General features: G+C 39.5%; 1 protein-coding gene across 1 annotated transcript; it reads left to right on the top strand.

Moving 5' to 3' along the window:
- Positions 1-561: 561 nt before the first annotated feature.
- LOC124864236 (DNA topoisomerase 3-alpha-like) lies at positions 562-24,715 on the top strand. The gene is given in 20 exon segments (XM_047358925.1): positions 562-1,111; positions 1,309-1,368; positions 1,450-1,523; positions 1,612-1,687; positions 2,538-2,646; positions 2,763-2,906; positions 6,488-6,658; positions 6,740-6,840; positions 10,160-10,234; positions 10,407-10,489; positions 10,720-10,930; positions 12,407-12,592; positions 12,701-12,830; positions 13,781-13,894; positions 13,990-14,155; positions 14,263-14,409; positions 15,590-15,712; positions 20,065-20,186; positions 20,238-20,876; positions 23,641-24,715. Coding segments are annotated over 20 exon segments (3,066 nt in total). The 5' UTR covers positions 562-886; the 3' UTR covers positions 23,751-24,715.
- Positions 24,716-27,923: the final 3,208 nt, after the last annotated feature.

Here is a 27,923-nt window from a genome sequence, read left to right as displayed (position 1 = left end):
AGTCAAGTTTTGGAAAGAAATGGGCTCATTTACTTTCAATTTGAAACAATTTTAGATTAAGTCTTTTTCAGCATGTCCTGCCTTTCCATAGAGCTACAATTAGATAAGACTGGATTTAATTCTCTAATATTTTCATCTGTTCTGTTTTTTTATTTTTTATTATTAATTTTCTTATAGTTTTAGCTGTTCTTTGTGAGTTTTTATTTAGTTTTACTCTAGTTTTTGTCCAGAAAAAGTTTGTTTTCAATGAAGAAAGTTTTTAGTCCACAAAGTTTACACTGTTGAGGAATTCGTTATTTTTTTTCGGTGATTAATATTGGAAAACTGTATTTATTTAGCAGCTAAATTTCTATGTAGCTTGCAGCTTTCATTGAATAAAGATCATTATTAATTTATGTTCATGCGTTAAAAATAAATGCGTACAGATTTTTAAAAACAAAGATAAAATATAATGAGTACCGTTATTATAATTCGTGGATAAAATGATGATTACTAATTTCCCTTAAATCGACTCGACGTTTTAGACTGGTGACTTTACGACACTTTTTCGGTCTGCTTTACGGTAGCTTTGACTGTCAGGCGCGGATTTTGTAAACAAGGCTAACTGTGTCAATCTGTCTGAGTTCGATTCGCTTCATTTTATTAAGAAGATTATAAACCTTAGTATTTAGTTTTTTTTTCTTTTTTAAAACTATTTCTCATAGATAAAAAGAGAAAGTGTTCTGCTGAAGAAAATGTTTCAGCTGTTTGGGAAACTTTCTGAGAGCTGCGGCAGTATGGCTTTAACCAGCACCGCTAGCTAACATGCTAACGGTGCGGAGGAACAGCAGCAGCGGGGAGGCTGTCCGAGAGGAGCCGCTACTTCTTCATGTGACAGCGGCCAGGCATGCTATTAGCGCACCTCCTCGGCAGATTGACGCTTAGATCCAGATTACCGCGGGTAAGGCCGAGCTTTTTCTGGGCGGCACGGAGCGGCTGGTGCTCGGACACAGCGAAGGGGGAAAACATGATTCGCAGCCGGGGTCAGATCAGACGGGTCCTGTGCGTCGCCGAGAAGAACGACGCAGCCAAGGGCATCTCTGAGATCATGTCCACCGGCAGAGCCCGGAGGGTCAGTCACAGCTGATTAGACATTCACCGTTACTAAAGCTTTTAAATATAGAGTTGACATCATTGCAATCTGAAATAGTCTAAAATAAAATAAAAAAATAGCGACACGTTTCTGCTATTTCTATTGTTGTGTAAATATAACTGTATTGGCTTATGTTTATTTGTCAGTACAACTCATAATATGTTTATCTGTTGTAGAGGGAAGGATTTTCGAAGTTTAATAAAATATACGAGTATGAATATCATCTTTTTGGCCAGGTGAGCAACCCACACATGCACCTGAACATCTCATCCTCATTCACCCTGATTACTCTGATTGTTGTCCTGATCTCACACCAGAATGTGACAGTGACGATGACTTCAGTGTCAGGCCATTTGCTGGGCCTGGAGTTCAAAGCACCTTTCCAGAAATGGCAAGTTTAAACAAATAAGCCTTCAGTTGAATATGGTTGCCTCAGCTGAGTGTTTTAACAGTGGAAGTTGTGTCCCTTCTCCTCCAAGGCACAGCTGCAATCCCGTGTTGCTGTTTGATGCAGAGGTAGAGAAGTATTGCCCAGACAACATGACACAAATCAAGGTATGTGTAGGAGTTAGAGAAAAAAAAAAAACACCAAAACATGTCACCTTGCATTTCATTAAGCATCCATATTTGTTCATATAGCCTGAATGAATTGAGGAGGAAAGTCCCAACAAAGCATGGGGCGGTATGAGATTTTTGTATTAAGAAAAAAATCCTATGTTTTTACACTATTATCAGCAATGATGTTATGCTATATGTTAAATGTTATTTAGATTTTTATACATACACTTATGCAAAATATAGAATAAACACCTGCTAGATTTGGTTGTAGTTTTCAAGTGTCTATTGTGCAGAATAATACAGACCCTTTCAGTGAATATTGTTGAAAGGTTCATTTATTTCAGTAACTTGGCTCATTAAGGGAAACACATTATATAGATCAATTGCACACCAACTGATAGTTTCAAGCCTTTATTTTTGTTACTTATGATTTTGCGCTTACAGCCTAATGAAAACACGACATTTAAGATTGGAATATTACATCAGACTGATCCTATCCATCTGCTAGAAACTTGCCATCTATAGTTTCAAAACTGCTTTAGTTTCTACATCACGCCGGTCTGTGTTTTTTGCAACCAGAAATATTTTGAAGCAGCCAAATTTGTCAGTTTTTATAATAGAATACGTAACTATCTGTATTTCAATCCAGCTCCTTTGTATCAGTGGTCAATAATTATGTTTTATACTCTGAAATTTTAGAATGTCACCTGGAGTAGTTTCATTGGATTATTAACATTTGTTAAGTTATGGTACAGTGTTATCACACCTTAATAATATTTTGGAATAAGGCAGAAAGTTTCTCCTTTTTTTTTCCTCTGCATTTTGTGTTCTGTTTTGTTCTCTGTAGCGGACTCTAGAGAAGGAAGCGAGGCAGTGCCAGGCTGTGATCATCTGGACTGACTGTGATCGGGAGGGAGAAAACATCGGCTTTGAAATCATTGATGTTTGTAAAGCAGGTAGTAGGACTGTGTGTTGATATAAATCATGATGGAGAGTGCTAAATGTTTATATTTGTCCACAACCAGGGTTTGGTAATTGCACGTTATTCCTGTGTATGCTTTATTTTCTTTAGTGAAACCCAATTTGCAATTCTTTCGGGCAAAGTTTTCTGAGATCACTCCCAACTCAATTCAAAGAGCGTGTGAGACGCTGACCGAGCCCAACGTTAACATCAGCGATGCTGTGGATGTCCGGCAGGAGCTGGATTTACGGATAGGTAAAGTGGCGACTGCTCCATTAAACATAAAAACATAGAATAAAGATTAAAAAAAAGATTTTTTTAAAATTGAAAATTTGGGAAAAAAAGAATGGATGATCTGGAACAATATTCAAGAGTGAATAACATAATTATACAAGGACTGGAAACAAAAACACTGAACATATGGAAGAGCTGTATCAACCGATAGGGAGGATGGAGAGTATGCACCAGTTGAACTAGAAACATTTGAACAGCAAAATAGGAACATGTCCATCCAGAGTAGTTGCATCAAAGCCTGTCACACGATCCAAACAAGGATGAGAAGGCAAAACCTGCTACAGGTTCTGGAACAGAAAGCATAATATTGAGTTACTTAAACAAGCAAAAAAAAAACTTAAGGATACTGAGATTTACTTAAATGAGCACTTGACTCCAGCTGAAATTGCCAAACATGCATATATTCTTAAGAAACAACAAAATTAAAGCAATATGGATCAGAAATTGTAAGGCGATGATGCGACCCAAGGACGGAACCAGAGTTCCGATTGTTAAAGAACTCGAAGATTTAGACAAATATAGATAAGGTAGAATAAATGCTGCTTATTAAAATGGAAGCATTAACTGAAAGTAAATGAAATGAATACATTCATTAACGTCTGGTGTATGAAAATAAAACATTTAGGAATGTCACATATTAATGAGGAGAAATGCAACCGTTTACAATGGCAGCCAGTCATATTTCATCCAATGATTTAGGGACACAACAAAGGATACTGGATTCCGAGCACTGGGAACTGAAATCGATTGAGTACACTGAACACAATGCATTTGACTTAGAAGATGAACTGGACCCTGATAACAAGTTTTAGCATCTAATTACTAATGATTGCAACTACTACACTGAAGATGATTATAATAATTCTGTGAAATCAGAACGGAAATTCTCAGTTCTTCATTTCAATAGTAGAAACATGTACTCAAACTTTAATATTATCAAAAAATATTTACAACAATTTGTTCAGCCATTTGGTATTATAGCAATATCAGAGACATGGTTTAATGAAGATATTGGAATTAATTTCGAGTTAGACGGTTGCTAAATATGTTTATAAAACATTCAGATTTCAAGTAATTGAAAATATGACATCAACAATAAATTGTGTATTTGAATGCATAACAATGGAAATACTCAATGAAAAATAAAAACATTATTGTGAGTTGTTTATATAGGTCACCAGGCTCCACTTTGGTAATACTTACAGAGTGGGTGGAAAAAACATTTTCAAAAATAGGTAACAAAAAATATTTATCTGTGGGGATTATAATATTGATTTGATAAATCCAAATAATCATGAAACAACTGATGAATAAATCAACAGGATGTACAGTATGAGTCTATTTCCAACTATTACAAAACGCAGTAGAATTACATTGGACAGTGCTACTCTCATTGACATTTATACAAATAATATGGAGTCTACTAATGTCAGTGGCCTGATGATTTGTGATATACCTGATATGCTGATGATATAACTGTTAAGTACCACAAAGCACCCCAAAAAACCCATATATAAACAAGTGAGAACTGAAGACGTAATTAACTCCCTTTGTTCCAACTGAACAGAACAAGACTGGAATACTGTATACATAAAGAAAGCGGCGGATTGTGCTTTTGATAAATTTTGAGGTGTTTTTAGTTCAGGATACAATAAAAATAGTCCAGTTCGACAATTTAGTAAAAACAACACATTTATAAAATGTCGATGGTTTACCAGGGGTTTAAAAAATTCTTTGTGGACAATTCATCAGATTAAGGGCTAAAGAATCTGAACATAGATATAAAATATATAAAAACAAATTGACTGATATTATAAGAACTAATAAGAAATTACATTACACAAGAATACAACTAAAAGGCTCTGAGGAATACTAAATATTGGTATTAAGTGGAATACAAAAAAATACATATCCAGAATACTTTATTGATAAGAACAGTGAGAACTATAATATGAATGAAATTGTAGGTAGTTTCAATAAGTTTTATGTAAATGTTGGGCCAGACTGGGCAGATAAAATCCCTGAGTGTGTAAGCAATAAATTTGATAATTCATCCATAGAAATAAATTCAAAGATGATGTTTCTGTCTGGAGTAACTAATGTAGAATTAATACATATTATTAAAAAGTCTAAGAACAAAAAATCATCTACTGATTGTTTTAATATAGATATGATATTAGTAAACGGAATTATACATTGTATCTCTAAACCATTAACCTATATATGTAACCTATCATTTCAAGCCGGAACGTTTCCAGTCATCGGGGTGCACCCTGGACAAGTCGCCAGTCCATCGCAGCGCAACAGAGACACACACACGACAAACAACCACGCACACACTCAGTCACACCTAAGGGCAATTTAGAGATACCAATCGACAGTCATGTTTTTGGACTGTGGGAGGAACCCGGAGAGAACCCACACATGCACGGGGAGAACTTGCAAACTCCATGCAGAAAGACCCCCAGCCGGGAATCGAACCCGGGACCTTCTTGCTGCAACCAACTGCCCCACCGTGCAGCCAAGTTTATTTGGAACTTTTCCAAATAAAATAAAAATTGCACTAGTAATTCCACATTTCCACTAACTATAGAGCAGTTTCTCTGCTCTCTGTTTTCTAAAAGTTTAGAAAAACTCTTCAATAATAAATTAGAGAAATTTATAGATAAACATATTATAATTAATGTCAGTATGGTTTTAGGTCAGCTAGGTCAACATCACAGGCCATAATTGATCTGGGTGTTTGGGCATTGGGCTTGTGGGGTCCCATAGGGATCTCTATTTGGTCCAAAGTTGTTTAATGTATATATTAATAATTTATCTAATGTATCCAAGTTATTACATTTAATTCTAGTTGCTGATGACACCAATATATTTTACTCTAGTGATAGTTATAGTGAAATAATGTAAAATGTAAATAATGAACTACTTAAACTAAAATCATGGATGGATATTAAATTATCTCTTAATTTAAATAAAACTAAAATAATGTTCTTTTGAAAGTACAAGGAAAATTTAAACTCAGTAATAAATATAGATGGTGTTGGTATTGATACCGTGTCAGAAATTAAATTTGTGGAAATACCTATTGACAACAAATGGAGCTAAAAACCACAAATCAGACACATACAAAGTACAATTTCTAAAAGTGTCTCAATTATTAACAAGGTTAAATACTTCTTGGAAAATAATCCACTGCACTTATTGTATTGCATATTAGTTTTGCCCGATTTAACTTACAGTATAGAATTTGGGGCAGTAACTCTAAAAGTTTAGTACATCCCCTCTTTATACTCCAAAAACGTGCTGTGAGAGTTTTACATGAAGTGTGTGGTGTTAAACTTTGGAACCGACCGGGATGGCAGCTCAAGCATTGTCTGGCTTGCAATAAACCTTAAATAAAAGAAAACATCTATTCAGCTAAATATGAAAGCATCTGGGACTCGTTTATCATAAGTTGTAACTCTAGAGTTTGTCTGAAAATATAAACCTTATCAATCTACCCCTCAATGTAACCCTGTGATTATGCTGATCATCTTCAGGTGCGTCCTTTACTCGGTTCCAGACGCTTCGCCTGCAGAAGATCTTCCCCAAATCCTTGGCTAATCAGCTGATCTCATATGGCAGCTGTCAGTTTCCCACTCTAGGATTTGTGGTGGAGCGGTTTAAAGCCATTCAGGCCTTTATACCCGAGACTTTCTATAAGATTAAAGGTAAGAATAAAAGTTGATAATTATGTTTGGTTTAAAACTTTGATAGTATGGTCAATCTTATCTTATCTGTCTTTGTTTCAGTGCTCCATGAGGTGGAAGAGGACTGCGTTGAGTTCAGTTGGAAGAGAAAACGTCTCTTCCACCACACAGCTTGCCTGGTGCTCTACCAGATCTGCATGGAGGTATGCTCCAGTTTCTTAGAGCATGTCGTGTGATCAGGCTGTGTGTTTAGGTCTTCTGCGTCAATTCTTGTGGTATTTCTCGAGAAGGTTTGCACATCCAGAAGCTGAAATTTGTCCCCATTTTTCTTTGCAAAATAGTTCAAGCTCGCCCAGGTTAGATGGAGAGTGTCAATTACCATCGATCTTCACGTTTTTCCACAAATTCCTCCTAAAGAGTTACCATGGGCCTATTGGTTTCTTCTTCAATCAGTGCTCTCTTTGGTCAGCCTATCAGATTAGGTGGGCGGTCATGTTTTAGTAGGTTTGCAGCTGTGCCATACAGTCCCGTGGTGGTCCCAATTTTTAAGAAAGGGGACCAGAGAGTGTGTTCCAATTATCAAGAGGTCACACGTCTCGGCCTCCCTGGGAAATTATACTACAACTGTGTCCCCAAGGTATTACGTGAGGGGTTGCTGCCCATCCCAACCTTATGGGCTCAAAGCAGGAGCTGCGTCTGCATTCCCGGCATGATGTCGAACCTGCTCCCAGTAAGCGTTGGACTCCTTGCCCCTTGTCATTGATCCTGTTTGTGGTGTTCATGGACAGGAGCTCAAGGTATAGTTGTGGAGAGAAGCTTGCCTGATCTGGGAACCGATGGATGGATGGATGGATGGATGGAAGAGTAGAGCTGCACACTATATTGAATCGCAGTCATCAGCGTCACAATCTCAAGATACTGTATTTTAATCACCATGCATGTAAGTTCTGCATGGCAACAATATTTTTGTCCTGTTTGAGAGACTTTCACCATCCCTGATGCCCAAAATGTCAGGGTGGTTGAGACATTGCGATTAATGAAAACACAGAAATTGTGTATCAGTTGCCGTTAATATTGACACTAGAATAAAATTGCAATTTCCAGCTTTGCTCATATCCTGCAGCCCTGCAGAAGAACCTTTGACTAAACCTACTGAGTGAATCATTGAACTACGGTACTCCTTATTTAAAAGGGATGGGTAATTGCGATGATAAACTATAATTGATGATTGTTTGAAAAACGGACAGTATGGTTGGGATTGTTATTTTTATCGTTATCGCAATTAATGTCTTAAAATAACATTATAGAGGTTTTAAGTCTGTATCGTACTTTCTTATACCAAAGTATTTTTTGGTGTTTGTCAGGTTTCCCAGCAGCTTCACCAGAACAACAAATCTGAACACAGAATGGCTGAAAAAAACAATCTATATTACGACATAATGATGAAGTTTCCTGCATACCAACAACATTCAGTATTGCCCCCCTGTACACCTTAAACATTCTGTTTTTCTGAGGTTTGTGCTCAGACTGAGTGAGGTTGGATCATCTTTCTAATCTTCTGTTTGTTGATCCAGCTTCATCACGTTTGAGCTCTAAATCCCGAGTGGTTTCACTCACTGACGACAGAACAGAAGAGGTGTCGTCTGAATCTAGGAGCGTCATCAAAAGAAACACTTATTCTTTCCCAGCGAGGCTGACGAGCCCTGTAATTATCACTCAGCTAGTTTTTCACTGTTTCCCACAGAGCGAGCTGTGAGTGTCAGAAGGCAGAATCAGGACAGAGCGCCTCGCACACTCTATCACAGGCTGGCTATTATTTCTATACTTCTGTTTATTCAAGGTTAGCTCGTTGGGGGGGTTGCATTTACATTTCACTGTAACAGGGCTCCAAATGACTGCAGACTTTAATACATCCATTGTAGTCATAAAGCAGCCAAGAATCTATAATCAATTACATTTTTTATTCACTGCATTCCTTTCATGAACTTAAAGCTGGTACCTATTACTTCAGATGGCATTCGGTATTTCTAAAAAAAAAAAAAAACCACAGTGTGAGTGTTCTAGCATTTGGCCCATTTTTCCAACATATACTACATTGTGAGGATCCACTGCCTCTCATGGGACCCAAATCCTAGACCCCATAAGAAGAACGGCTGTTTTGGGGTTAGGGGTTAGGTTTAGGACTAAGGTGTGAATTGAGTTAGGGTTAGGCCATAAAAACGAATGGAAATCAATGCAAAGTCCTTGTAAAGATAGAAAGACGTAATAAGGGTCCGTGTGGGTGTGCAGAACGGCAAAAACTCACCCACTTAAGAAGAGAGATCGAATTTAAAAGAAAAAATCACAGAGGCGGAGGCTAAGACATAAACATAGAAAAAAATATTCCTCCACAGACTTCTACACCCAGTTGGGTGTTGGCTGGATACAAAATCACATTTACATTTAAAAAAGGTTTCTTTTATGGCAGCTGCCAAACCCTAAGCTGGATGTTGTGCACTGATAACAAACAGTTAACCACATCTGAATGTTAACTATTGCATTTCCTGCTACTCCCGACACACTGAGAAGCATTCCTCTTTATAGGGATCTACATTTATTGATAAAACATCTGAGCGCTAAGAAAAGCACTCAGAATGAATGATCTGATTTATTTAATTTTTGGGATTAATAAAGTATTTTTGAATTTGAATTTTTCGGTGACTTCTGACTGCGGCTGGTCGCACACAATTTTATTTAGGGGGCATCAGAGTACAGGGGGCTGAATACAAATGCACATCGCACTTTTTAGATCATCATTTTCTTTCCTCTTCACAATTATTCACCACATTGCGCTGATATATCTAAAAAAATCTGTGTATTGTAAACGGAAGTTTGTGGTGACAAAATATGAACACACTCAAGGGGTGTGAATACTTTTGCATCAGGCCTTTGAGGCCTCTGTGTGTGTTGCACCTTCCAGACTCATGCATGTCTAAAATGTGAACCATGTCACGCTGGCTGCTGTCACAACTCACTGTTGTCACTGACTGTAAGATGCTCTGGAAACTGCCTGACAACACTGTTTCTCTATTCGTTATGCACAAGCACCCGTTCTTGACGTGCCAGCTCTGTTCAAGTAAAAATATTCACATATCCAACGCTGGTCTAGATGTGCACTGTGTTACATCCAAACCTGACCATTTTTTCTAGATGCTTAACTGTTTCCTGACTAAAAGGAGGGTTAGAAGGTTATGAAGGTTAGAAGCCATGACTTGACCAATTGTTTTTTAAATTACTATGATATTTAGTTTTCTGTAAATGATTGCTTTTAATTGGTGTCCAAGAACTCCCTGGTGATAGTAGAACTTGCACATTAAACCAACGCCAGCAGTCTGTGTGTGTCTACTCTCTGATGTAAGCATACAGAGGTGTATTTTACGAGCAACACACCGCGGTCCATTTTGAAAACGTTGCTGACTTGTGTGAATAAAAATGGTTTAAAAATAACATGTGGAAACAGAATATATTATAATTTATTTCCAGGATCCCATGGCAACAGTCACCTCAGTAACGAGCAAACCCAAAAGCAAATGGAGACCGCTGCCTTTGGACACTGTGGTAAGATGATGAAACCCCAAAAAAAAAAAAAAACACAGTCCCACACAAATAATGTAAGCTCCAGCATTAAAAACTCATCTGTTCATGGTGCAAACTACATCAAATGCAGGTGGGAGATAATAAAATGTCTCTTTCTTGTTTGCAACTTCTTCTATGTTTATCTGGCCTGCAGGAACTGGAGAAACTGGCATCTAGGAAGCTCAGAATAAACGCCAAAGAGACCATGAAGATTGCTGAAAAGCTTTACACTCAAGGGTGGGTATGACACACTGTATGTGCTGCCTCTCAGAGAGGCAAGTGTGGTCTTAGTCCAAGCCGCTAAATCTTTACTTGGTTCACCACACCAGCCCAAAGCCGCCTTAGTCACAGTCAAATGTCCTTTTTCTTTACCTGATTGTCAAACTATTTTGCATTTATAAACATGCATCTGGGGTTTTGCACAGCATCATCTCCATGACTTGACACTGCATTTTTTTCCTGCTTAGGTTTATCAGCTACCCTCGCACAGAAACAAACATATTTCTTGCAAACCTTCCCCTCGCATCCCTGGTGGAGCAGCAGGCACAGAGTCCAGAGTGGGGAACCTTCGCCCAGCGGGTGCTGGACCAGCCTGGGGGCCCCAACCCACGGCAGGGCAAAAACTCTGACCAGGCCCACCCTCCCATACACCCCACCAAGTACACCAACACACTGCAGGTGGGTTAATTCACATCTTTGTTTTCATCCATTGTCTTTTTTTCTTTCATTTGTTCATTGGGCAAAAAATGTGCACTGAAGTGTTTTAGCAAGTACTTACTTTTGAAATGTTGTACTGAGTAATCATGGGCCTGTATGAGATTCTTACAGTAAGGTAACCTTGACTAAAAACACCAGAACCTTGTTGTATAGATGCAACAATTTCAGACAAAAAAGTAAAACATTATTTAAGTTTTTTATTTAAAACAGAAAGACACCAATTATTTCTACTGCTGCTAAAGTTATTTAACCAATTGATTAAGACTACGAGTTTTAATAATGTTATGTTTAACACTTCTTTATTGTTACTTGATTGTATTTTATTGTATATTTTATTTCTTTGTGCTTTTATGCTCTTTATTGAGTAACACAAGTATGACAAGCTGTTATCAGCTGGTTAATTAGTCAGGCTATCTGCTCCGATAGCTGCTTAACAGACAGCTGTACTCTGCACTCCCGCAATTTTATTAGAATGATTTCAAACCACACGAATGATATGGCTGAAAATGTTAAAGTTAAAACTTGTCCCTTGTCTAATACTGAGACAATGTTTTAATTATTTGTTTTGAGCTTTGTTTTATGCAAGCATGTAGTTTATTGGAATATATTTTAAATCATGCATTGCAGAGAGTTGGCCCAGGAATTTCATATATAGTCTGAGCAACTAAAAATGCAACTTTTTTTGCATTTTGCAAATTAATAAAAAGAAGAAGATTTACATATGCATCTATTTGGGGAAAATAAGTGATTTATGTGTCCCCTTTTTTTAAGTGAAAGAGAACTTTACAAATCACAGTCACTGTTTGTGAACTTTGATCTTGTGAAACAGTCTGCAGGGTTAGACAGCTGCTCACACTGAGCCAGGTTCTGGATCTGCTGGAGGTTTCTTCCTGTTAAAGCGGAGTTCTCCATCCCGCTGTCGCTACATGCTCATCCAGGAGGAGTGAACTCTGCAAAGTCACTGACTCGATGCAATCTGCTGGGTTTCCTGACATAGAAAACCGTTTAACTCATTTGAATAATAAACTGCATTGTTTGAAAACTAGGATCAATCTGAAAGGGATCTGTTGGTTTGATGCCATTGAATCGACTTTTTTTTTGTAAAGTGCCTTGAGATGACATTTGTTGTGAATAGGCGCTCTGTAAATAAACTGAATTAAATGGAAACTGAATTTTTAGGCTGGCTTAAAAAGTCTGCAAAGGTATGAAACTGGCTTTTCGTAATTGTAGTTTGGGATATCGGTGGAACAGAGAAAACTGAGGACAAGAGTGATACATTTCAAACTTTATTGCTTATTGCTCCAGTCTGATCATCATGTTGTTTCAGGATTTGTGGATCATGTAGATACTAAAACCCAGTTCGGTAAATGTTTAGCACTCAAATGTCCAGAATGTTGTAGATTCACTTAGAATCTCGATTGTGTATCCTGTTTCCAGGGCAACGAAGGACGTGTGTATGAGTTCATTGTCCGGCACTTCCTGGCCTGCGTATCCCAGGATGCTTTGGGGCATGAGACCGTGGTGGACATAGAAATTGCTCAAGAAAGGTTCTCCACATCTGGACTCATGATTATTGCCAGGAATTACCTGGATGTTTACCCGTACGAGAGGTGGAGTACAAAGGTAGGTATACCTTTTAATAATGAAATAACTGCTTAAATTGTGGTCATTATTACTAACTTCCTCTTGCTCCCTTTAAGTGACTAATTCAGGAAAATTTGTTTTTTTTAGCTGATACCAGTGTATGAGCAGGGCTCCCAGTTCCAGCCCTCTGCTATTGAGATGGTGGATGGACAGACCAGTCCACCTCAGCTGCTCACCGAAGCCGACCTCATATCGCTGATGGAGAAGCACGGCATTGGTACTTGAGCCACAAATACTTTCTGTGGGAAAAAAAGAGATCAAGAACCTAAAAGCAATAACGCTATTAATGACTTTTCCTATGAAAAAGTCAGTGAAACACAGAGGCATTGGGCCTGTGGTACTTTCCACGAGTACACAGTGTTAATGGAAGCAATAGCTCTGTTAAGAACTTTGTCTAGGAAAAAGACACAGTTAAATCAAGCATCCTTGGCCCAGGAGTACTTTCTATGGGGAGAAACAGCTAAGCACGTACACACAGTTAATAGAGGGAATAACATCATTAAAGCACTGGAGCCACAAGTACTTTCTATGGAAATAACAGTTTAAGAAAGTATGGAATTTAATTTAAAGTATTTTTTAGGTCTCAATATGTATGGACAAAAAAATAAATACGAGTATGGAAAAATGCTTGTATTTCCAGACTTCAGTCTTTGGTTTTATTCAAAGCTTCAGTACTGTAGAAATATCTACCATAAATACATGGTTATGTATTGGTAACTTAGATTCGATTTTTATAAATTATTGGGAACACTGGAAATTTTAGTCTGGCAAAATGAATAATTTTGCATAATTTGGGTGGGGGTAGGAACCCTGAAGAGAGTACTCCAAGTTAAAAGCAGCAGCAAGCATGTTAAGGACTTTTATATTGTAATAATCTAGAAGTTTTGTAAAATGTTTATATTATAATAAAAAGACAGAAAAATGCAGAAGCAGTGGACCAGAAGTGCTTTCTCTTGGAAAGAAAAACAAAGAATATTCAGAGTTCATAGCAGCTATAGGTCAGTCCAGAAAAGAGACCCAGGTTAACATGGAAGATTGTTCTATGGGTAGAAAAAACAAGGCAACTAATCAACATCCTGAACTTAAAAGCAGCTACTTTATTTGAATCGTCATAGATGTTTGTTCCAGATGTTGGTGCATTTTCTACACTAATTGTGTATCTCACAGGTACCGATGCCACCCACGCAGACCATATCGAGACCATTAAGAGTCGCATGTATGTTGGTTTGACAGCGGACCAGAGGTTCCTCCCAGGAGAGCTTGGCATGGGACTAGTGGAGGGTAGCTGTGCACACATGTCCATACCATAGGTATCAGCCGGCTGTGTGAACTGTTGAGCTATTACATGTTGTCACTCCTTGTAATTGTGAGTTCAGGTTACAACTCCATGGGTTACGAGATGTCCAAACCGGACCTCCGTGCTGAACTGGAGGCCGATCTCAAACTGGTGTCTGAGGGCAGGAAGGACAAGCAGAGTGTGCTGCAGCATCACATCCAGAAATACAAAACTGTCTTCATAGAGTCTGTTAGGAAAGCAAAGAAGTTAGTTGCACTTTAAATTCTATTATAACTTGATCTGTTTGTTTTAAACGATAGAATGATGGAGTAGGTTGGCATCCTGCATTCTTTGTGTTCTTCTGTTTCTTCAGGTTGGATGAAGCCCTGTCACCTTACCTGGGTGCAGCTCATGAGATCCCTGAGGCAGAGCAGCAGGACATGGAGATCCCGCTGCCTGTGAGGAAGTGTCCAAACTGTGGTCAGGACATGGTGCTGAAGAAGAAGAGGGAGGGAAACAGGTCAGAGCAGAGGAAGAACAAGAGCACAAACTAACTCTAACTAATCTACATTTAATGATTCTTCTGAGACATAACTACTCATATTTTAATCTTCCTCCAGAGGCAGCAGGTGTTTCTGTACACATGGTCTTACTTCAGCTTTGTTTTAGCTTGTTTACAAAAGCATGCATAAGTATTTATTTCCACATTATGTAACTTTACAACCACAAACTTCAGCATATTTAATTGAGATTTGATGTGATGAAGCAACACAAAGTAGTACATAACTGTGAAGCAGAAGGAACATGCTACAGCATGGCTTTCAGAAAATCATTATAATTATTATTAATCAGAAAGGTGTTGTGTGCACCTGTATTCTCCGAGTCAATACTTTGTAATACCACCATACAGCCGGATGTTCATAGATTATTTTTCAAGTCTTGCCAAAGATTCGTAATAGGATTTGGTTCTGGACTTTGACTAGACCATTTTAAAACAGGAATTTGCTTTGATCTGAACATTCCACCGTAGCGCTGGCTGTATGTTTGGGGTCACTGTCCTGCTGAAAGGTGAATCTCTGCTCCAGTCTTAAGGGTTTAGCAGCCTTTAACTGGTTTTCTTCAAGTATAACCCTGTTTTTAGCTCCATCCATCTTCCAGTCAACTCTGATCAGCTTCCATGCCCCCACTGGAGAGAAGCATCCCCACAGCATGATGCTGCCACCATCATGTTTCACAGTGGGGATTGTGTGTTTATAGTGATATGCGGCGAGTAAAGAGTTTTACATGTAGGCCAAAAAGCTCAGTTTTGGTCAGTTATGTGGAGTAAAGGAACTGAATACAAATACATGCCACACTTTTCAGATTTTTACTTTTTATTTTTAAAAAGTAAAAATCTGAAATTGGCAGCTCAGGCATAGAAATGTCAACAGGAACAACAAGCAGAACCAAAAAACAACTTTAATAACAGACCTTGTGCGCGTAGCATAGGAGTCATGAAAAATAATCATTGTTTTATTTTTTTTATTTTTTTTGAGTTTCAAAAATGTTACAATATTAGAAATTTAAGTCTGTTGTTCATATTTTAAATTATCTGGAGTGCAAATCTGAACAATTCTGTTTTGTTAAATGAGTCTGAGCATAATTGACTGATAAGTTAACAGTTTTTATCTGACCTGCTGGCTCTGTGTTTGTATCTGCAGTAAGTTCCTGACATGTGTGGGCTACCCAGCCTGTAAGACAGCATTGTGGTTCCCTGACATGGTGCTGGAGGTCAGCAGGGACGACAGTATTTGTCCCACTTGTCAACCAAGCCCCATTCACATGTGAGTATTGACGTTACGCCAAACTATATTTCTTTAGATTCACTCTAGAAAAGCAGCAAACAACAGGCTTAGTTAAGTACCCTTATATGACCCTTCCACTGGATCTAATATCTTAAAAAGAGACAACACACAGAAAAATAACTTACAAACCACTTTAGGTTTCAGGAAGTTGTTTTGGCTGTTTAATCTGTCCCTAGATTCATTAAAATTTCCAAAAGAAAAAGGGTTTTTTCTGGTGCTGTTTGTCCATCACAGCGATGTAAGGGGAAGTATGATGGCATATTTGTGTCAACATGGGGACGTCCCTGTGAATTGTTTCACTCCGGCTCCCTGTTGGACTGCTGTGGTTAAAAAGGTAATAAAGGCATTTGTTTGCTGCTAAATTCAGTAGAAACTGTTGTGACACATTAAAAGTTACAGCCAGGGAAGTCCAGCTTTTATTTATTTATTACTTAATATAAACTAAATCAATGAGCAGATTACAGTAGAGATACACCAAGTAATCAAAGAGAGATCAGAATGTTCCCTTTATTCTATTCAGTAAATTGTTTAAAACTACACCCACCTTTTTCAGTTCATTAATTAATCAACCAACAGAATGTACTTTTATGGAGAATGTTTGAGTAATAAATATCAGATAAGGGTCAGGCACATGAATTGGTATAAATTTATAATTGCTTCATTTTATGTTAGTTTCAAAACTACTACCTCTATCAGAGAGCCTGCTGCACATTTTTATCTATAACATTCTTACAAAAATTGAAGATGGCCTGAACTGGTATAGCTCTTTATCAAGTACCCAGACACCCCAAAGCTCTTTATACTACAACCAGTCATCCACCCATTCACACACTGACAGTGACAGGCTACATTGTACCTACAGCTGCCCTGGGGCTGACTGACAAAGGTGGGGCTACAATTGGTCCCACTGAACCCTCTGACCACCATCAGCAGGCAAGTTAGGTGAAGTGTCTTGCCCAAAGGACACAACTACTGAGACGGACAGTAGCTTTTTAGCAAGAGCTTTTAAAAAAGATGTCCACTCCATCTATTATACAGTGTGGAGAACAAGTATTTGATACACTGCTGATTTTGCAGGTTTTCCTACTTGCAAAGCATGTAGAAGTTGTTAATTTTTATCATAGATACTCTTCATCTGTGAGAGACGGAATCTAAAACAAAAAACCACAATCACATTGTGTGATTTTTAAGTAATTAATTAGCATTTTATTGCATGACATAAGTATTTGATCACCTGCCAACCAGTCACAATCCCAGCTCTCACAGACCTGTTAGTTCTTCTCCACTCATCACTTGTATTAACTGCACCTGTTTGAACTCGTTATCTGTCTAAAAGACACCTGTCCACACACTCAATCAAACAAACTCCAACTTCTCCACCATGGCCAAGACCAGAGAGCTGTGTGAGGACATCAGGGATCAAATAGTAGAACTGCACAAGGCTGGGATGGGCTACAGGAAAATAGCCAAGCAGGTTGGTGAGAAGGCAACAACTGTTGATGCAATTATAAGAAAATGGAAGAAGTTCAAGATGAGGGTCAATTTCCCTTGGTCTAAGAGCTCCATGCAAGATCTCACTCCACGAGGTGAGATCAATGGTCATGAGGAAGGTGAGGGATCAGCCCAGAACTACACGGCAGGACCTAGTCAATGACCTGAAGAGAGCTGGGATCACAGTCTCAAAGAAGACCATTAGTAACACGCTACGCCGCCATGGATTCAATGCCTGCAGCGCACGCAAGGTCCCCCTGCTCAAGCCAGCGCATGTTCATGCCCGTCTGAAGTTGGCCAATGATGAATCATCTGGATGATCCAGAGGAGGAATGGGAGAAGGTCATGTGGTCTGATGAGACAAAATAGAGCTTTTTGGTCTGAACTCCACTCGCCGTGTTTGGAGGAAGAAGAAGGATGAGTACAACCCCAAGAACACCATCCCTACCATGAAGCATGGAGGTGGAAACATCATTCTTTGGAGATACTTTTCTGAAAAAGGGACAGAATGACTGCACCGTATTGAGGGGAGGATGGATGGAGCCATGTATCAGGAGATCTTAGCCAACAACCTCCTTCCCTCAGTAAGAGCATTGAAGATGGGTCGTGGCTGGGTCTTCAAGCATGACAATGATCCAAAGCACACAGCCATGGCAACTAAGGAGTGGCTCTGTAAGAAGCATCTCAAGGTCCTGGAGTGGTCTAGCCAGTCTCCAGACCTGAACACAACTAAAAATCTTTGGAGGAGCTGAAAGTCCACATTGCCCAGCGACAGCCCCGAAACCTGGAGGATCTAGAGAAGACCTGTAAGGAGGAGTGGTCCAAAATCCCTGCTGCTGTGTCTGCAAACCTGGTCAAGAACTACAGGAAACATTTGATATCTGTAATCGCAAACAAAGGTTTCTGTACCAAATATTAAGTTTTGTTTTTCTGATGTATCAAATACTATCAAATACAATGAAATGCAAATAATTACTTAAAAATCACACAATGTGATTTTCTGGATTTTTGTTTTAGATTTCGTCACTCAGTTTAAGAGTACCTATGATAAAAATCAAAGACTTGTAGGTCCTTTGCAGGTGGGAAAACCTGCAAAATTGGCAGCGTATCAAATACTTATTCTCATTGCAGATCATCACTGCCTTAATGTTCAGGAGTAAATACAACCTATTCTGTTCTCAACACCATACAGGCCTACAGGAGCTACACTAATGTACTGTTGGGACTTTTGCTTGGAGTACCTTCAGTTCCCTCTGAACTGTGACAACAGCAACAACAAAAGCTTGCAGCGGCCTCACTGGTGCAAGTAATCTGTGTAAACTCTTGTTTGAACAAGTAGGCGTTAACCTCCTGAGCACTGGCCTCAGCTCAGTCCAAATATAGGGCACGCTCGCTCAGAGCGAGCCAAAGAGCTCCACACCAGCTTGCATTACCATAGCAACCAAGCTGTACAGAGCTCAAAGTTGAGCTTCAGCGTTTGTTCAAAAGCAACATTATTCTCTAATCAGTTGGGTAACTTCAGCAGCACATGTCGGACTAAGCCGTGTCTATCTCAGAAACTTATCCTCCTGATTTTTGGGTGGGTTGTGTGCATCTGTGGTTGGCTACAGCTGGCTCGGGCTAATCGAGAATATCAGAGGGTCTGTTTAAGCGTCTTTGCCTCTCGATTGTGTTGTGGTCACCTAGTGTTTTTCAGCTTAGCTCATTAGTCTGTGGCCCCGCTGCTCTGAAGAACCTGCAGGGCTCCCGCTCTTTTACCAAAAGAAATCACGTTAAAATAAATCATGTTTATGTATGTAGTAACACTTAGAGAGACTAGTTTTAACAGTTTTATGTGTGAAACATTAAATATGTGTGACAGCTGGATAAACTAAATCTGCTTAAAAATGGAAAAAATCCCATCAGCATATGATACCTCCTTGAACATGAATTTAATACACTTAAAGAACTTCATAAGAGTATAATTGCATATTGGAATGAGGCAAAATAACTACTAAAAAATAATTACAAAATAATATTTTTTTTTCTGAAAAGAATCTGTAAAGTGTGGTGTGCATTTGTGTTTAGCCCCCCTCTTCTTTGATGCCGCTAAACTGGCAGGCTGAGCAAAGAGAACATTTGACATAGAGGCAATCAACAAGCCCATGTTAACTCTGGTGGAGCTGCAGAGATCAAGAGGAAGAAGCAACCCATTGTTGGAAGAAGGCCATAGGAAGTTAAGCAGGGGACACAACAAACACGTAGAAGAAAGTGTCATGTCCAGATGGATGATAACAAAGCTACAGTGGAATGATTTTTTCATTCCCATGCATTCGAATGGCCTAGTCAAAGTCCAGACCTAAATCCAATTGAGAAAATTGTGGCAAGACTTGAAATGTGCTCTTCAGACACTCTCCAAGAAATCTGACTGTGTTTAAGCTGTTTTACAACAAAGAATGGGTAAATAGCTATTAGGATATTCCCCATAATATCTGCAGCTTTGAACAAAGAAAATAAAACTGATGTATTATTTTACCTTCATTTCATAATTACTCACTACTTTGTGTTGGCCTGTCAAGTAAAATCCCAACACAACACAGTGTAGTTTGTGGTTTTAACATGACAAAATGTAACTAACTTTGCATGATCAACTTTTTGAATGATCATTTATATAAAACTTAAGCTGTCTTTATTTCAAAGACCAAGTATGCTTTGCTGCTAAGGTTAGTTTTTTGGGTTTAAAGAGGGGAGGCAGTTGTAGACCTTTTTATTCTAACTGATGCTTTTTTTATCTTGTTTCCTCTGTGGGCTCGGTTCTGGACACCACTAAATTTGGATCCTGTGTGTCTCGACTTTTTCAGGGTGAAGTTCAAGTTCCGCAGAGGCAGCCTGCCTCCCATGATGCCTCTGGAATTTGTCGGCTGCATTGGTGGCTGCGACGAGACACTCCGATAAGTGCTGTTCCTCAAGTACCTCCTCTGAGGTGCTGGACCTCAAGTACCTCAAGTCCTCTGCTACCCCCTCCTCCTCAGAGGAGGCGGAGGGGGAAGCAGAGGACCAGGGGATGCTGCAGGACGGAATGGAGGGTGGGGAGGAGGTGCAGGAGATGATCCTCCACCTCCAAGGCCCCCTAGACCACAACCGCCCAGAGCTCCAAGCTCAAATCCTCGCTCTTCCCTTCCTGCTGTTCCTGCTTGGACCCCACAGCCAACACCTCCGCTGGGTGGCAGCAGTATTTGCGTAGATCCCAGCAGTGATGCAGTTGTGTGCAACTGTGGTCAGGATGCTCTCCTCCTGACTGTGCACAAAGACGGTCCCAACCAAGGTCGTCAATTCTACAAGTGCAACTCCGAGACCTGCAATTTCTTTCTGTGGGCAGATCAACCAAGTCAGCAGGGGGCGCCGCAGCAGAGCAGAGGGCCTCTGCTGTCGGCACAGAGGACCCCTTAGCCTCCAAGGCCCTCGTTAGGGTTCGGAAACATATCCAGAGGGCATGATGCCGGCACAGCAGGACATATGGGGCAGACCATGTGCAACTGTAACGACACCGCTGTGAAACGCACAGTACAGAAGGACGGCCCGAACAAGGGCCGGATGTTCCACACCTGTGGGAAACCTAGAGACCAGCAGTGTGGCTTCTTCCAGTGGGCTGATGAGAACGTACCTCCACCAGGCAAGGCTCACACACACACACTCACACATACACGTAATCTTTCTGTATTAGTAATTGGCACATCATATACATCTGCTTCATTTCTCAATGTTTAATCTGTACTAATGCCCCAGGAACCCGATCTTTATCTAAATCACAAGTATTATTAGCAAAATGATACAAAGATTGCTTTTAAAATCTCCCCATGACTAAATGTCTCAGTTCACCATACCTGAAACTGAAACTAGATACACACACAAATACACACATTACACACACACACACACACACCCATTAAACCAAAGTCCTTTGGACGTCTACCAATTTGCAGTAATTGGACAGTGGCTGAGTTGTCTGCCTCTTGTCTGAATGAGGTCCCTAAAGCGCTTTCTCGCACATGCAAGTTGGAAAAAACCCTATGAAATAAATGAATTCTTACAGTAAACATTCTCTTACAAAACTATTAATACCCCTAGAATTTTTTCACATTTTCTCCTGTTACAACCACAAACTGCAATGTATTCACCGGGACTTCATGTGCTATACCAACACATAGTAGTGTATAGTTGTGGAGTGGAAGGAAAATGGTGCATGGTTTTAAATTTTTTATTTATAATATATATTCAGCCTCCCTGAGGCGCTGCTTTATAGAACCACATTTTGCTGCACCTCCAGCTGCAAGTCTTCTGTGGTACGTACTAGTTTTGCACATCTACAGACTGAAAGATTTATCTACTGGCCTTTGCAATGTTGTTCAAACTCAGATGGGATGGAGAGCGTCTGAGAGCATCAATTATCAAGTTGTTTTTTTTTCCCACAGATTCTCAGATTAATTTAAATCTGGACTTTGACTGGGCCATAGCAACACATAACCATGCTTTCGTGTTAGCTATTGTATTGTAGTTCTGGCTGTGTGTTTAGGGTCGCTGCCCTGCTGGAAGATGAACCCGTAGCTCCATCCATCTTCCTATCAACTCTGACCAACTTTCCTGTGTGCTTTGTCCACTACATGGTTCATGATGAACTGCAAGCATGATTTCTTATTGTCACTCTTCCATAGATTTGTGAAGTGCACAGCTAAAAGCTGTCCTGTTGGCAGATTCTCCCGCCTGAGCTATTGATCTCTGCAGCTCCTCCAGAGTTACCCTGGGCCCCTTGTCTTTTTCCATTTCAGACGATAAAGTGAGAAAAATAAGTATTTGAACACCCTGCGACTTTGCAAGTTCTCCCACTTAGAAATCACGGAGGGACTACAACAAACACAAATGGAAGAAAAGTGGATTAAATGGACGTTATTTAAAACCAAAGACAGCGACCAAGGATAGAAAAAGAACTTGACAAACAGGACTTGTCAAGAAGATTCTTAGAAAAATAGCTCCCAAGCAAAAGTTTTTTGGGTTTTTTTTTCTTGCTTTTGTTTTGCGGAACATTGAATGTGAATTCTTCATATTTGTTCTGTATGTCAGCAGTTTTGGAAGTGGCAATAAAAAGTTAAATGATAAAAAAGAAATCATGGAGGGGTCTGAAATTTTCATCTTAGGTGCATGTCCACTGTGAGAGACATAATCTAACAAAACAAAAAAATCCGGAAATCACAATGTATGATTTTTTTATAATTTATTTGTGTGTTACTGCTGCAAAAGGGTATTTAAACACATGTGAAAATCAATGTTAATATTCGGTACAATAGCCTTTGTTTGGAATTACAGAGGTCAAACGTTTCCTGTTGTTTTTGACCAAGTTTACACAAACTGCAGCAGGGATTTTTGGCTTTGGATTTAAACTATGACGTCTGAGTGTATTACCAACAGTAACCTTGGAAACAGTGGTGCCAGCTCTCTTCGGGTCATTGACCAGCGCCTCCCGTCTAGTTCTGGGCTGATTCCTCACCTTTCTTAGGATCATTGATACGCCACGAGGTGAGACTTTGCATGGAGCCCCAGTCTGAGGGAGATTGACAGTCATGTTTAGCTTCTTCCATTTTCTAATAATTACTCCAACAGTTGATCTTTTTTCTCCAAGCTGCTTGGTAATTGCTCCGTAGGCCTTTCCAGCCTTGTGGAGGTCTACAGTTTTGTCTCTGGTGTCTGTGGACAGCTCTTTGGTCTTAGCCGTGTTAGTAGTTAAGAGTCTAACTGATTGTGTGGGGTGGACAGGTGTCTTTATGCAGCTAACGACTTCAAACAGGTGCTTCTAGTTTAGAAAAATAAATGAAGTAGAGGTGGGCTAACAGGTCTGTGAGGGCCACAATTTTTGCTGATTGGCAGGTGTTCAAATACTTATTTGCAGCAGTAACACATAAATAAATTATTTTAAAAATCATGCATTGGGATTTCCAGATTTTTCTTTTTTAGATTATGTCTCACAGTGGACATGCACCTAAGATGAAAATTTCAGATCCCTCCATGATTTCTAAGTGGGAGAACTTGCAAATTTGCAGGGTGTTCAAATACTTATTTTCCTCAATGTATATTGACCAGAGCTGACCAGAGCTGTGTGCATTGTCGTACAAGCAATCCCTGCTTTAGACATCTCTACACATTTCTCTCTGTCCTGTCCACTGTGTTCCTTGGTCTTCATGACGCTGTTTGTTCTCTGATGTTCTCACAGAACACTGTGACTGCTTTGTGTTGGTCTGTCACATAAAATCCTAAGAATATTAATTGAAGCTTGTGGTTGTAATGTGACAAAATGTGAATACTTGGCACTCTTTGTTTCCGAACACAAAATACCTTAATCAAACTTTTACATGTTGTTGTTCTTCATCTGGTTTCCCTCATCTCAGGTAGTTTCGGTGGAGGATTTAATGCTGGCGGAGACGAAGGGAAGAAGGGGAGGAAGACAATGGGAGAGGGCGCTGTGACCAGACCTCCCGCCGCAAAGAAACACACCTGAGTCACCTGTCCTCAGCGGTGACTGTTTTGTCCAGAGCGCTGTGACGTCACTAGATGTAACTGAGTTTGCTTTCAGGTGGACAACACATATGATCATCAGGTGCCTCTTCGCAGAAGGTCATCTGTTTCTTCATCAGTTTTTTCATCTGCTCTTCCTGTAAGGTGAAAACAGGTTTGACTGCAGGACTAACGGCTATAAACAGATTTTCACTTTCTGATTATTGTACGCTGGAGAGAGAAATGTGAAAATCAGTTTGTGCCTCTGAACAATAAAATGAAAAGAGAAACTAAAGTCATCTGATCTGATCTGAGCTGAGCTGTTCTCAGAGGACAGCTCTAAGTTTCATAAGTGACTTTTTTGTTTATCCGTGGAGGGAAAGACAGAGGTGGAAGTTAACCTTTCGAGGACAAAAATCAAAACCAAAACAGATGCATACAGATGCATATTGAACCCTTTTAAGAAGGGGAATTTAAGATGGTCTGCTTTGCCTACTTACTAATATCAAACTGTTAATTTAGTGCTTATTTGCAGCTTGTTCTCCTTTTCTGTTGGAGGGAAAAATTGAGGTGTTGGACTACTTTTAAAACTTGTAGGTGTTTGTAACCACGGTAACATAGAAGATGCTCAACAAGTTAATTGTTCATTCACTCTGCTGACCTTGGACCAGATGAGTCTTTCCATTATCCAGCCACAGAAATGTGTGTTCAATAAAAGATGGCATATAAGCCTGGCAGGTAACAACAAACTGAAGGTGTAATTATTATTAATTTAATATGCTGACTCTTACTTTTAATTATTTTCCCTCTTCACTGTAAATTAGAGGCATTTTTACAGTTTTTATTATTTTGTTGACTTGTAAAGTGTTTATTAAAATTTAATGCGTACAGCAATGATAAAGCTTTGCCTGCTCTGCATATTTCTAATGTTAAACCTGGTTGATGGTAATAAACTATTCTGTCTTTTCACATCTGCAGGGCTTTGCTTTTAGAAAAGCTAGTTTGCATATTGAGTCTGTGGTGCTTTTCCTTTTTGTTTGCTTGGTTTTACTTCTGCTGTTGGGTCTTTTAGAAACTTGGAAAAAGTCCAAGATCATCTGCTGTCGTTGCATCACCTATTAAGTCCGTATTGGGCAAGCCTTTTGACCTTAGTTGAGTTGAGTACTTGATGCTTTGGACTTCCTGGCAAAAATGTCAACTCATTAGTCTCATAGAAACCAGATGCTTAATGTTAGCAAGTTCTTTAAAATGCATCTATTTTCCTTTGGATATGTTTTCATCGCTTTTGAACTTAATCTCATTTTGTCACATTTCAAGCACAAACTTCCATGTGTTTTACTGGGAATTATGTGATAGAACAACACATAGTAGTGTAGATTTGGGAAGTGGAAGTAGAATGAGAAATAATTTCCAATTTCCTTTAATAAAAAGGGACATGGGATGGGTGCATTTACTCTAATGTCCCTAAATAAAATCCATTGCCTTCTCTTGCCTTGAGCAGTCACATAATTAGTAGATAGAGTCCACCTGTATGTATAAATGCAGCTGTTCTCTACAGGCCTCAGAGGTTTGTTAGAGAACATTAGTGAACAATGAAGATGAAGGACCACAGCGGACAGGTCAAGGGAACATTGTAAAGCAGGGTTAGGTTATATTAACACCCAAAGTTTTGGATCTCGCAGATCACTGTTCAGTCCATCTAAAACCATTTGAACTAGTAGAGGATCAATCAGACACAGCCAGAATGTCTATGTCAACTCTAGAGGAGCTGCAAAGATTCATTCACAAATCCGACCTACGTGGAACAAAAGCCAATCTTTGGTGGAAGAAAAGCAATAAGAAGTCCCATTTAATGTTTGTCACAAGCCATGTAGGGGACACATGTGGAAGAAGGTGCTCTGTTTAGATGAGACCAGAATATGATTTTTCCTGACTTGAATCTGAAAGATAATCTGTACAGGGAGCTAAAGATTAGGGCGAGGCGGAGAAGGCCTTCCAGCCTATAAGACTTGGAGCTCAATCGTCAAAATACCTCTGGAAAGATTTTAAAAGGCTGGTAGGAAGTTATAAAAAGTGTTTGATGGCAGTAATGTCAATAAATGTTTTTTACACCGATTAAGGGTATAAATTATATTTTACATGCAATTTTTAATTAAACTGGGAATAAAAATACATAGATTTTATTATCTTTTGAGGGATGCCTGTATCATATCCTGTCAGACACAACGTCCTTGGTACAATGAAAATCATTTTAAATCTGCCAGACTGGGAACAATTTTGGGATTAATCCTGGAAGAAACCCGTTAGAGGCTGAGTGAATTACCTAAACATACAAGATATCCAGTGGTGTGAGTGGCACAGTCAAAGTCCAGACCTAAATCCAACTGGTCCAATCTGACGGAGGTTGAGCTATTTTGGGAAAAGAACAATGGACAACAACGTCATTCTTTGGATGTGCAAAGCTGGTAAACACATGCGCCAGAGGACCTGCAGCTGGAACTGCAGTGGTTGACTCAGAGGGGGCTGAATACCATCACATAAAATCAAAATGAAACAGTTGGATTTATGAGACAAAATGCCAGACAGTTCACGGGGTTTGAACGATTCTGCGCGTCTGAGTGGATTTCCGTGCAATTTTATGATAACATTCCCAGAAATGATTCCGGACTGAGTTCATTGAAAGCTCATTTAGGTAGAAGCCCGCAGGAATCAGTGCTGGGATGAGGGAAAGTAAAAGCTTCCCGGTAGGAGGCTGTAGGTTAACCTAAATGTTTTTTTAATTCTTTGGTTTGTGTGTGTTGCTATTCCAGAGAAGACGCAGTGATCGCTTTCCTGGCACGTTTGGTGACTCGTGTGAGTCAGAACATGTGGGTGGGGGCGGGCTCAGCGGTCCCTCCTTCCCGTGTTGTTTTTCCTTTCTTTCCCCTCACCGCACAGACTCCTAACTCCGCGATTACAGGAGTATCCAGGCAGATAACAAGTCATGTGATAGGTCGTATCTTTTCCTTGAATTGCTGTCAGTACGCTTCCACTTACGGGAAAAAAGCGCTGCATCCCTGTAGGGAGGCCGGAGAGGCGGAAAAGAGTAGTTAAAATCCAGTATGTCGGATAGGATTTACTGGAATTACTCCTTTTGTTTTTTTTACCACTCGGTGCTAAATCACTGCTGGACATCTCCGTACCGGTTTGCATGTTTAGGATACTGAATAATTCAGTGCCTGGTAGAGGTTTACATACCTACACTCATGGGCAGGAGTAAAATTATTATTTAGGATTTTTAAAGGCAAATCTAAACTGTTGACACAACACATGCATTTGATAGATTTTAAGAAACAATGTGAGGTTTCTCTAATTCACTCAGAATCAGAACGATTCATACAGGCTCTGGTTCATGCATACATCCTCCTAATATCTGGATAAATGTCCATGCAGGCTCCACTGTTAGTCGCCCTGAACAAGCTTCAGGTGGATTTCTCACCGCTTTCCGTATCCTAATTGATGGAGTTCATTTGAACACCGACCAGGATTTGAAGCACACTCCACAAGTTTTCAATAAGGCTGGGGTTCGGACCTTCCCAAAAACCCAAAGTTAGCCTGCTTTATTTAATCCAAAACCAGGTCTTGTTTCAATGTTTGGGAACATTGTTCTTTTAGAATACAAAACTGTGTTCATGTTTGCAGAAAATTTGGAGGCAGTACTTCGCCTTCATGATTCAAACCAACTTGTGCAATGCACTAAAATCACTGGCAGCATAAAAGAACCCCAGCATGATGCTACTATTACCGTGCTTGAATGTTGGCATAGTGTTCTTAGGTTTTAAAGCTTCAACACCTTCTTCTCCAAGCATTCTTACCTAAATCTTTCTCTCTCCTGAGCATGAAACCTTTCTTCAGATGGCGATTGGCTTGTCCCTGTGGGCACCTGCAGATTTTAATAAATTTTGGAGCAGCAGCTTTTTTCTTGGTTGGCAACCTCTTAGTCCATATTGATGTGAAATTGAATTCATTGCAGAATAGGATATTGGTATTTCAACATATTAAGGTTTCAGTCTAATAGTTCCTAAACTGTTCTGTTCCTGACCATTCTAACCAATTTTCTCTCCTCTCAAGGTGGCAAATGGGTAAGATGACTGAAACAGTAACAGAGTTTGGTGCTTCAACCAGACAATGATCCTAA

This window comes from Girardinichthys multiradiatus, chromosome Y, assembly GCF_021462225.1.
Source record: "Girardinichthys multiradiatus isolate DD_20200921_A chromosome Y, DD_fGirMul_XY1, whole genome shotgun sequence".
In the NCBI taxonomy this organism is placed as follows: domain Eukaryota; kingdom Metazoa; phylum Chordata; class Actinopteri; order Cyprinodontiformes; family Goodeidae; genus Girardinichthys; species Girardinichthys multiradiatus.
This window is presented reverse-complemented; position numbering and strand designations above follow the sequence as displayed.